At 39.5% G+C, this 12,406-nt stretch overlaps 1 protein-coding gene across 1 annotated transcript in view; it reads right to left on the bottom strand.

Moving 5' to 3' along the window:
• kif6 (kinesin family member 6) overlaps window positions 1-12,406 on the bottom strand; it is a 77,003-nt gene extending 64,597 nt beyond the window's left edge. The window contains exons 1-5 of the mRNA XM_042501223.1: window positions 12,303-12,406; window positions 9,375-9,484; window positions 7,253-7,327; window positions 2,414-2,561; window positions 2,024-2,133 (exon numbers count right to left, since the gene is read on the bottom strand). Coding sequence (XP_042357157.1) covers window positions 2,024-2,133; window positions 2,414-2,561; window positions 7,253-7,327; window positions 9,375-9,484; window positions 12,303-12,362 — 503 coding nt within the window. The 5' untranslated portion in view covers window positions 12,363-12,406. The remainder of the gene's footprint in view (window positions 1-2,023; window positions 2,134-2,413; window positions 2,562-7,252; window positions 7,328-9,374; window positions 9,485-12,302) is intronic.

Raw genomic sequence — 12,406 nt, 5'->3', positions numbered from 1 at the left:
TCCAAACAAACCACATCTGCAAGTCAGTGCGGGCTGCAACCCAGCCTGACACATGTGCTTTATCTAACCGGGGGTTCATAACTTGATAACAGACAGGGCTCGCTTTTAAAACAAACAGGTGATTGGTTTTTTCCCACATCAAGTGCTCTGAAATGCAGTGTGCTTTGACAGATGGGGCTGAAATGACTCCTATGATCTTAGCGGATCATTTCCATCACGCCACCAGGGTTGTGACAGTATGGCTACTAGAATGAGATGTCAAAGAGGGTGGAACAACTGGAGAACATATGTGGATAATTACGTTAACATGTGTAGGTGATTGAAGTAGTTTGATAAAACAGTATTAATCTTGCTGTGATTAAAGGCCTGGACCCTGGCTGGGTTCTTTTCCTCAACAGCTTCACTAACTTAATTTGGCTATTGTATTTAACACAAATATAAAAATATTCTGAAGTTGTTGAATGAATTTACAAGATAATTTACAGCTTTTTAAAGTCCCTCTCTAGACATGTTTAAAACACTTATATTGCAAAAAAAGTTCTACTTCTGCAGTATGAAAGTACCCAGATCTTCCGCATTACCGGGCCCCCCATGAGGCTTATGCACAAGAGACTTACAGCAGACAAGAATGGCTGAGTGTGCCCGAGCAGGTAATTTCCACTGTACCTATGCTAATGCTAACTGTGCTGTCTATACTGACCAGTCCACTCTGCACTGGAGGTTTCAGGTTTCTTTGCCAGTGTAATGTCAAAGTCTGTTCCCCAATCCATATGCATTTCCCTAATTAAACAGGGATTGCCGTTCATATTAGTGACATACATAATCTGGCAGGCCAGACATACATTTGAATCTGGCATTTTTAGGGAGATGCACAAACCTTACCCCTTCACTAAAAAGAATGTGAAAACACCCGCGTCATGAAATTTGCACAGACAGAAGTCAGTTAAGGTCAGGCATTTTAGGGGACATAAACAAAAGTAAACATATCTTTGAGTGGTGGTGGTGGTGGGGGGATTAGGGGAGGCTTTAAGCAATTAGAGGGTGGACAGCTGAACGCATGATAAAAATAATGCAGTGATGGAGACAAGAAGTAAAACAAGCGGGAAAAAAAAGTACAAAAATGTCAGAAAGACGAGAAGGACCAACAGTTAAAGAGAGAAATTTGTCAGTGCCACAGCTTCTTCTTGAATCAGCAAGTGTGGCCACAGCATGGTTAACAACGGGCACTGTCTATTTCCAGAAGACTGTGATTTGTGGGTATCTAAACCTTGAGCTGGATCCTTTGTGAAAGGAGGGAAGAAACTTAAATGGAACTGGTACAAGAAAATACAAGACAAACACCAAAATGATGTACCGAGACGATGTTGCGCCAGGAAGTGCATAGTCTAGTTTAAGATGAATAAGTATTGAGTGTGACAAAAAAGGCTGAAAAAGAAAAAAGAAGATCACACAGAGAGAAACTTCTAGACAGATGGAATTTATAATTACGAAGAAAGAAGGACACAAACAAAGTAAAAAGGAAGTAGGATGAACAGTGTTTCAAAGACAGAGCACGGCAGAGAGGGAAGCAACAAAGAGAGAGTGAGCAGAGAGATGAGATGGACACAAAAAAGAACCTCACAGACCAGCTGCAGCAGCAACAAGCTTTGAAAAACTATTTCTCCACATGGCCCCTTTGCTCTCCACTCCAGTGGCCGAGTCTGCCACTAGGTTGACCACATCCATTGCTGTCCTGCAGTCTCATTATGTCAGTTGGCAGTTTGTAGTGAGGTGGTAAATACTAGAGTCTCCATATTTCACCACACACCGACTCCGGGCCAGGCTGACAAAACACTTGAGTGTTTAAGAGAATAATGAAACCAGGGCTGACTTTTCTTTTCAACTTTAAAATAAATGCATTAATCACTTATGACTGCATGTATTCAAGACTAACTATACACTATATGACTGTAATTGTTGATTTTCAAATGGATGCCTGCAGCATCAGTGTAGCAAAAGTTACAATAATCAAAGGCACACTGACGGGAGGTCCTGCAGTCGAGATGCTTCATGGCGGGAATCCAGAAGGTCGTATCCCATCTCGTTGTAGATCTCCAAGTAGGAGATGTGTATGGTGTAAATCATACTGTTGTCCTGTGGAGCATAAAACATACAACTTAAAATTGGACTAAGTGTATTAAGATGGAAATCATGGTGTTTTTAACATTTAGCAAAAGCAAATATTTCTGTTATATTTAAATGCTTTGCAGTTCAGGGAAATGAATGATGGCAGAGAGAGCCTGTAGGATTCTATTTCACATTATTCTTGTATGTATCAAAATGTGTGGCCTTTTTATACCAGAGAAATGGATACCTTGGATTAATTTAAAAACAAAAACAAAAAAACCCAACAAGCTAACCCTGCTGTGCTGACCTGGTTGAAGCGTTCATACAGGTAGGAAAGCGTACGGGGAATGATGCCACGGTCACTGTAGCGCTCAGCTCCTCCTGTGATGGTAAAGGTCTTCCCACTTCCTGTCTGGCCATAGGCAAATATGGTGCCGTTAAAGCCGGCCAACACACTGCAGAGATACACAAAGACAAAGGTCTACATTCACGAAACCTTTTAGGGTAGAAGCACTCACATGAGATCACACACTGACTCTTAGCAACATAACAGTGTCAACAGCTATCTTATCAGTAAAGATGCCTCACACTGGTAAATATCTATTTGTGGTGTAAAGATTATTTCAATTATTTTGTGATGACTGGTAGTTTACATTATTATTTGTGGTGTATCTGCTTCCACAACCTCATTTTGTGGACATTTACTTATGATAGAGATTTCCTACACTTACATGAATGCACTGTATGTAATAGAATAACAAGCACATCTACACCAAATACCAAAATGTCTATGGTAATACAGAGGACACCAACAATAGAAACTGTCTTCTTTAAATGAACAGATTTAATACGCACTTTAATTACAATTGCTTTTATCTTTTTTTTTTTCATCATCATTTTATTGACCCATTTGTACCCAAAGACTATATTTAGCATGATAACGCAAAATGCTAAATTTGTTCGGTTCAGCTTGAAGTTTTGAAATATGATATGGACATACTTTTGGTGAGTATCTAACAGTACAACATTGGAGGATCGTCTATATAGGACAAAATAAGCACATCTTATAAGTACAGTAGATGTTCTTGTAAGAACACTTGTAACATGGAAGAGTGTATTACCATAGAGTCATAGGAAGTTACCTTCTTATGTGAATATAAGAACAGTTGGGAGCAATGTAACAGTATGATCACTGCTTTACTCTAGGAGACTAAATATGTGCAGCTAAACAGCAAAATGTACCAAAAGATTATTTTGTGTTAAGGGGAAAGCTATTTTCTTTTTCAAATACAGTTTCACGGACGTGAACACGCTATGACCTACAAAAAGTAGAATCCATCTGTTTGTCTGTAAATAATTAGCACTGTCTGCCTCCTACATCATTATTTTCAATTTGCGAGAGTGCAAGCGACTGTCAAGTATATTCCTTAGTAGACACCAAAAGTTTGACTGAATTGATTCTGACATTTTTAATCCACCGGAAAGGATGGCAGTGACTGCAGAACTGCTATGGCGACAGACATCTGCCGGTGAGGGAGGAATGTCTCGTAGCTATGAGTGAAGAAAAAGGCCCAAAACCCATTCAGCTAGGCAGGGCTGGTAAATTTGGGTTTGGCACTGAACTGCCTCTCTGCACGTGCACGGGGCCATGGAAACCAGTGGTATCTAGTTCTATTTGAATGAAATGATCATCCAATGGGTTGTATTTATATGAGGTAGGATAAATTGGCAACAAAAAAATCTGTTATGTTGTCTTGGAAATAAACCATAAAGACATAGTAAAATGACAGAGGGGCCTCTGACACACAAGCTTGGATCAAAGGTGAGGATAAACTCTGTGCTCTTTGACATGCCAATTGCAAGAAAAGGGATACCTTGACACTATATTTTTCAAGATGAATTGAAATAAAGTTAAGCCTTTCACTTATTCTAATGGAACTGGCAACCCAGTATTAGAGCAGCGTGTGGGTTTCCCTTCCTGCGTGCTGTACAGCTCCACACCCTGCATGAAATGGGTTAGGGAAAAAACTGCATGTCAGTTTATATAAAACACTGCTTCCACTCATGAGAACGGTGGTTGGTTAGTCTGTTGGACGGCCATTGGGCGTCCATTTAATCTGGCGTGAGTCATGGCAGTGATTGGCAGAGGAGAGAAAAGACACAGGCTCTGTGTTTAGTTTAATGTCAGTGCTAATGATGCGGCCACAGCCATGCCACTGAGGCTTGGGCGTTTCCCAATGCTTGTTCCTGTTTACACCTCAGCTTTCCTGGAGATTGGCAACTCATCGTCCAGAAGATCCTTGTTCTTCCTGTTCTATTTCTGAGCAGCAGTACAGTAAGTCCAATCGTCTAAGGTAATAGGTTTAAGGATAAAACTAAACAGACCCCCGTCCCTCTTTGAACTTGGGCTACAGGTTTCACAGCCTTATGAAATGGGATTACAGCGCAGATAGAGGGTTTGCCTTGCCAGGCCAACATCATTACATTGGCTCTTCCTCTCCTGGAGCTATTAATGCTGGTTTGTTTTTAAACTACTGTGTTGGGGTTGAAATGACTGGTTTCGGTTACACCACAGCAGAGACAGAGACTAGTGTGCAAGTAAACGAGTTAGAGCTTTTGGCTAAAGGTGATGTGTGCCAAGTATGACAGAGTACCAACCCAAACATCAACCTGACAGTTATTGCTAGCTGAGAGGATAGGCGCCTGCGTGCATGAAACTGAGTTTAAGTGCGGTGACAGCGAAACTGCTGCGATTCAAAGTGACTCCCCGACTAAACCTGAATAAATGTTTCCTCACTACAGGGGTTTTAGGAAAAACATTCTGTCATTCCAAATTTGATTCTGTTTGTGATTACTGTGAGCAGACATGCTTCTGAAACTGGGACCATGTCAATATCAACATAGTTATCAGCACCCCAACTGGGCTTCACATAGCTTAGTCTATGTCGCTCCTGGCTAAAGTGCCTTTCAGTATCTTTCAATAGTTTTGTAATAAGGATATGAGGTCTCAGTCTTGGCCAATTCCTGTGATTGTGTTTGAAGGCAACATATTTCAGTAGGAAATGGGGACTGAACAGGCAGCATTTTTCACTCCTTTCTTTTTGTCAGTACGGTGAGACTGAATTTGAAGGGTTGAAACTTGGAAGTGGAATTCGGTGTGTAAACAGGCATCCTGCAGAGGGGGCAAGGAACTGACAGTGGCCTTAGAAATGTCTGATTGGGCAGATATAGATTGGTCATGGCGAGACAGGATGACTAGTGTCCTCTGGGTTGCAGACGTTACAGTCATATCAAAGACGCCTAACTCAAATTGATATGGCAAGACCTGGTTGTGACTGAAACGTTTTAACTTGATGTTGACCATCTGCCACAACAAAGGGTGAACTGTTAAAAAGCTGGCTCGGGAGGGAAACCTAATACCCAAGTCAGTGAACCCGTGTGAGTCAGGTCAAAAACATCCAAGTCCTTAGTCAGCCAATCCAGACGTCTCACCATGCTGTTTATGTGTCTTCTAATAGCAAAGATAACGCAAAGCACTTGTGCGATTCCACAAATAGCCCCTATTGTGACTAAGAAGTCTGGAGTGGAATAGAGGTGGAAGGGCTAAACTGAGGGACAAGCACGAGAGGAAGAGCCTCGCTCACATAACAACAACACAACCATCATTTGATCACAGGAAATTCCAAGTGAATTCCCTCTTCACTTGGCTGCTGTCTCTTTTGGAAGTCAGTCTGATTTAACACCAAGTCAAGGCAATAGTATACGTCTCACAGACAATCTAAGAGTTCCCCTTTCTTGGAATGAAGTAAAATTGTTTGTAAAGGTATCTTAGAGGTAAACAGGGTGTTTATAGACGTAATAAAGTTAAATTTAAGACTTTTAAAAACCTAAATGGAATTTAAGACTTACAAACGAAAAAAATACAGAGCAAAAGTGAAATTTTCAAAATTAACCGTAAGATAAAATGTTGTTAATGATACTTGCTCTGCTAACCATTCTGCTTGTTAAACACCCTTGATCTCCATTGTTTCAAATCTGAACAGCGCACTTTGCTTTGTATGCATTTCCATTATTACTTGCACAAGTAATCATAATTCACAAGCCATTTGTCGTTAAACATGTATTTTTTCCCTTTCAATGCACTTTCGAGCAGGCTGGCTAGCCAGGCCTTAGTTTAATGATTTAGACCCATTTTGTAATCCAAATGTGTAGAGGGGGCAAAAATCTAGGCATTGCGCACATACAGTTGTGTTAAAGTCTGTTTCCCCGTTATCGCGTTTCCCTCCTGTAATGTTTTCTGTAATGTAAGGATCTATCTCTAAAGTCAAAAAAGAATATTAAAATATGAATCTAGAAAACTCTGGGTTGGGATGCATAACCTTAAAATTACAGCTAGTATCTAACTATAAGGCTTCCCCTTCCACAAGTGCAAGTGTATAGCATCTGGCCAGCCATCTTAGTTTTTTCCAAAGCAGGTGGACCTTAACTTCTGATATTCACACTTTTGTCAAGTGAGAATATGAAGAGAGAAATCCTTCAGTTGATCATATTTAGTCATGACCTATTCATTTAATATAACCTTTATAGATATAAAAAAGTAGCTTCATTGTACATGCTTATGCACTTGTACTTTACAAGTTGGCCTGATGTATTGGGCATATCACTATTTCATATCTATTTGGCATTTTACATTTAAAACAGGCCCAGGTGAATCCATCCATTAAATTGGGCAGTACTAACAAATGAACTGTACTGTTGACCTTGAGAGACAGATTTTTTCATAGGTTACTCTAATCAATGTGGTCCTGGTGCATGACAAATGAAACGAGCGAGCAGCTACAGTACAGTTCTATGTTGTGGCTTGAAAATGTTCTCACTCACAATGGCACAGTGTGCCATCTCGCCTGCCAGTTCAGTCCACTTAGTGGTTTAAGTATGTAAAGCATGCCAAAACTCACAGACACCCTCTATTTCCATCTTAAAGAAAACCGAGCTTTACTGACTTCCTGTCAACAAGGATGGCTAAAGCGTGTGTGGGCTGACCTACAACATGGAGAGATGAGCATCTCTGGGCACAGGTGGACTGTGCAAATAACATTTATTGACATTTGTCATTTTGAGAAGCACACTGTCAGTAAGATTTTACCTGTCCGCAACTGGTCTGACAATGTCTTCAAATATGTCTTCTTGTTTTGCAGCTTGATCAAACACCTTTTTGAACCTGGATAAAAGTGAGGAGAACATATTTGGCAGAACAGAAGAGATCAAAACAGCTATCAATTATTTAATTTACAACCATCATGTTGTTGCTGGTTTATCTTAATCATCCAGAGCTCAACAAAATTACCCACAGCAGCACTGAATAAGCACAAAAAGCAGTCCTCCCAACTGGAGGAGGAGTTAACTCATTCTGTTTTCTGAAGCGGTCTCAGCCCATCATGTTTCATCCCACAGAAAGATGCGAGTGATGTGAGAGGAATCCGCCCAGGAAGATTGTTAAATGTGGAAATTTTATTTCTATAAGGGCACAAGGGAACCTCCACAGGCTATTATAAGACTCTGTGGTTTTCAAAGGCTCTCAGTGTCCACTGCTGTCTGACTCCCTAACTGTGAATTTAGAGCTTGGAAGCGTGGCATGGGCCCTGCCCAGAGGGTATATAAGGCTGCAGCTTTCACCACCAGCGTTAAACAGATGTTCTGGCTCTGCAATGACAGAACTGCTGGATGAATTATTCATGGGGAAAGTTCTTATGCAACCCTGATAGTGTAAATTCTGTTGGGTAAGACATCTTCAGCTATGTCCTATGATAACTCTATTTATTGTAAACTCTGAAGTCACTCTTAAGCATAAAGCAAGCTCAAAGCTAAGTGAACATGAAGTTTCTTCATATTTTTAGAGCAAGTCTCTAAAGTCTTACATTATGTTTGCTGAAACTGGGAAAGGCAAGAACCTTGCAGATGACCACTTCACCTCTTGATTTCATTGTGCTTAAAAGGGATGGTTCAAACTAAAAGCCAAAATACATGCTTTTCCTCTAACCTGTAGAAGCTTTTTTATCAGTCTAGATTGTTTTGGTGTGATTTTCCAAGTGTTGGAGATATCAGCCCTAAAGATGTCTGGCCACTCCAAAATAACATTGAACTTGATGGCACTCTGCTTTTGGTGCTCAAATCACCAAAACAATACCTTTGAAAAACTCAACAGCGATGTCTCTCTTCAGAAACCATGACCCATTTACTCAAGATAATCATCAGAGCTTGTTGTGAGAAGTTTCATGTAGAACTATTTCTATGGAATCACACCCTGCAGCTTTTTTCTTGCACAGGAGAAAGCAGACGAGAGGCCCATGCTCATGACAGAGTGAGATGTAAACATTAATGGTGTCCTCCTTGACTGAGCTGAAACAGTGAGCTCAGTGGTGCGAGGTGTGTTAGCAGTGGATGCATGCCTCTTTCTCACTGTGATACGGTTGGCTGGTGTTAGTTGTAGTAGTAATAGTAGTGGTAGAAAGAAAATAGTTCCTACATGAAACTGCTCATACCAAGGCCTGTTGATTATCATGAGTTTTGGAAAGAGAGATTGCTATTGAGTTTTTCAAATGTTTTTTTTTTTTTGTTGTTGTTGTTTTGTGCGTGGTGCTTTGAGCACCTTCTGGCTCCATTAAAATGGAGAGAGGGCAGACATCTCTACGGCCAATATCTCGAATACCCTGCAAATCACACCAAAACAATCTCGACTGATAAAGATTACTAAAGATAAGAGGATTTCTTTTAAGTGTCCCTTGAAGCATACTGAAATCAAGAGCTGAAGTTGTCATCTGCAAGATTCTTGCTTTTCCATTTTTCAGCAAACACAAAAGATGGTCATTGTTTTGATGTTCTGCAGTCATTTAAGATTGTAGCTGATGATACTGGTATTATAGAGACAGTTTATGTAGACAGCATGCTGTTGTGTTTATTATTAATCTAACTTCTATTTCTGTAAACAAATTAGAGTTGCTTTTGTGTATAAGGCATAAGAGAGACTGGTCACAGGAAAGAGAGATGCTGTCTATGGTATTTGTTACAGCTAACATAAAAACTTTCCCTGGCTGTAAGTCCAAAAACTACTCTGCAGTGTCAATGAGAGAGACATAAAAGGACACACTTTTTATTTATGGAATTCAAATAAACCCCCAATTTAACTGGTCCAAATTAGTTGGCTGATTTGGGAAATGAACTGAGGCAAATGAAAAAAAAAATACAAATACAGATATCTAGCACTCTACCTGAACTTGTAGCTCTCCCTCTTGTTATTAACAAAGCCATCAGCCAAATCCCTGGGCACCACAAACTCCAAAGAAGCACCTGTTTGCTCCTCATGGTCCACAGAGTACACCTGAGGGAGCCAGAGACAACAGAGAGAGTCAGTCCTACAGTGGCAAAAGGCTTACACACTTCTGTTTATTATCACAGGGAAATGTACTGGAGAGGGTTTGGAAATTTACCACAAGAGAACATTTGGTGAGTATCTGAGAGGCATTCATCTACTGTTTTGACAGATCAGTCTGTTCTATCTCTTGTATATTGTTATGGAATGTGGTACCATACATACAGCCCAACTTAAACAGAAAGCCAATACATTATGTTGGGTCTAAAATATAAGTTTGGCCTCTTGTGGTTTGGATCATGCAAGCCCCAAAATAAAAAGATGGAGTTTATGAAGCATTTTATCCGGTGGAAAGAAGCAGAAATGAACAAGCAATCATAATCAGTGTACAGTGTAGGCAAGCTCTGCAATTTCACCTCAGGGGAGACAAGAAAAAAATGTGGAACATTAAACCAATATAGATTGAGCTCCAGCATTGGAGGACATTTAAAGCGAGGCTGGCTGGGTCATTCTACATACCCCCCGTTCTCTGGGTTTGAGCTTCGACATATGTTCTGGCATATGTTTCCAATGGACAGCGATGCAATTACAACTCCCCGGGGTTTCAGGAATAAAAGATAAGACCTAAATGATTGTTTTTCACTGTCGCTCTACCTGCACTACCACTGTTCTGTTGTGTTCACGTGGACATGTGCAGAAGCTTCAAAAGCCCCAAGGAGGTAGCTGTGCTTATTTCATTTTGCTGGATATTGTCAGCTCTAGCTGAAGTGCCGCAGAAACCCTCCAAGTAATTTCATGATCTCTTTTATCAGCTGTGCTCAGACAATAAAGTGGGTTTTAAGGAAAGTAGAGTGCTGCCAGGGGTGTTTCTCATGGAAACTGACTTTTTTGTACATGTGCATCCAATAAAGAGATCCCTCATCTGATAAGAGGCGAACATCAGTACACGTGTGTGTAGCATACCCAGCTTTCATGTGATGTCCGAATAATATTTTTTTAAAAAAAATAAGAGTTCTCCACTAGGTTAACGTCAGAAGTCAGCGAAAATTTTTCAAGTTGCTGAGTTGAAGTCATATTACGCAGAGAAATGGCAGACGAAAGTTAATCTTTAGTTGATTTTAATTTACGTTTTATTATTTTACATACTGCATATTTACTAATGCCAACATGTATTTTCAGGGTTCCTGCAGCTTAAGGCAAGTTAGATTTGGACTTTTTCAGACTCTTTTCAGTGGCACTCAAAATGAAATTTAAGACCAATTTTACAATAACCTAAACTGAAGGGGAAAATAAGCATTAACCAAAATTATTTTTTTAGAGTTAGGAACAGTTTTGCCCAATGTTTATTGTGACATAAAACATGATTTTTTTTGGAAATATCTGCCATTCGTTTGGCAATTTTGTGTTTCTCGTTTGCACCTGGGATTCTGCTGCCTTGATCCCTTAGTGTCAAGTTCAGAAAAACTTTTTGCTTAAAATACACCAAGCCTTGTATGCAGTGCCTTGTATGAATTTCATCCATGCCACAAAATGACTGTAAAATAGCCCATTTTTATAAAATGTCATCCATGGTACAGTGACAGCTAGCTAGCAGACAGTGGCTACTCTGCTCTGAGCATCAGAGTTGACCGTTTTGGCACTTGGTAATTTTATGTATATTTTTAAATAAATGTTATAAATGTTTTAAAAACTTACAATTCAATGTGTATTTCTAAAACTTTTTTTTACTTTTTAGACTTTTTTTTTGCCAATTAAGGCCTTATTTTCTGATAAATGAATTTATCCGAAAATTTTTAAGACCTTTTAAAGGTCTGTTAAAACCCTCAGTTCATGGTATTAGGTTGTAACCGTTAGTTGTTGTCCATGTAGAGTGACCTAGATTTGTTTAAAAAGTTATTTATTAGCATCAACTCTGATGAGAAAGGTAAAGCACTATTTAAATGGATTCAGGGAACATACTGGTGCAGCAACAAGTCTGGGACAGAATTACTTTGTAATTAAAAGCTGCAGGCTGTTTAAGCAAATTTGGATAGCAACATGAATGTTCACTTGGTCATTAAACGCTCGATGCACTAAAATGCAACTCTCTTTGTAGCGCCCACGTTATTCCACATTATTAATTAAAAGTTCATGAACACACCCTGAAGCTGGAGAAACATCCAACAGGAATGTGACCATCCAAGGAGCACCTGAATGCAGCATTAAGTCATTGCAATCAATCAATCAAGTTGACTGTCCCTCCCCAAGCCAAAACAAAAAAATATAAATCCCCATCCCAGTGCTTAAAAATATATATCTGAAGTGCCTCCCCAATTTTGCACCCCTCTTGTAATTAAGGAACTGCCCCTACTTTTTTGTTTTGGTATTTTTTTGCATGTCATTGGCAAGAAAAGCACGTGTATAATTTAAATGATCAATTGCATTCCATTCAGGTGTGCCTGCTCCAGGGCTCAGTTGCTCTATTGTAAATTCTTGATGTGGTGAATGATTTATTGGGCTATATTTAGTGTCATTAGTTACACCTTTGCTTTCCCTGCTATGATAAGCCGAACTATCCGTTGTGAAAAACTTATAAGAAAAAAAAACACATGAAAAAAGCTGTAGTACTGTCACTCAAACTTGATATTTTATGATAAAATATAAAGTTAATTACTAACTGTGATAATAAGCGTGGTGTGGCACTCTATGTATTAACAGAATCGTTAATATAAGCTAACGCCAACACTAGCTAGGTTAGCTTAAAAACATATTGTTTAGCAATTAATATCCACTGAGTGATGTTAAATGAGCTGTGTAAAAAAAAAAGCGGTTGTAGTTGTCAACTTACCGCCGTTGGTTTCTTAGTGGGTCTAATGCGACCAAATATCTGTATCGTCTGTTTCACCATTCTTTTTAAACGAAAAAGGGAAAGTATTTAATGCACACAGAGCT

Source organism: Plectropomus leopardus, chromosome 14 (genome assembly GCF_008729295.1).
Source record: "Plectropomus leopardus isolate mb chromosome 14, YSFRI_Pleo_2.0, whole genome shotgun sequence".
NCBI lineage: Eukaryota > Metazoa > Chordata > Actinopteri > Perciformes > Serranidae > Plectropomus > Plectropomus leopardus.
This window is presented reverse-complemented; position numbering and strand designations above follow the sequence as displayed.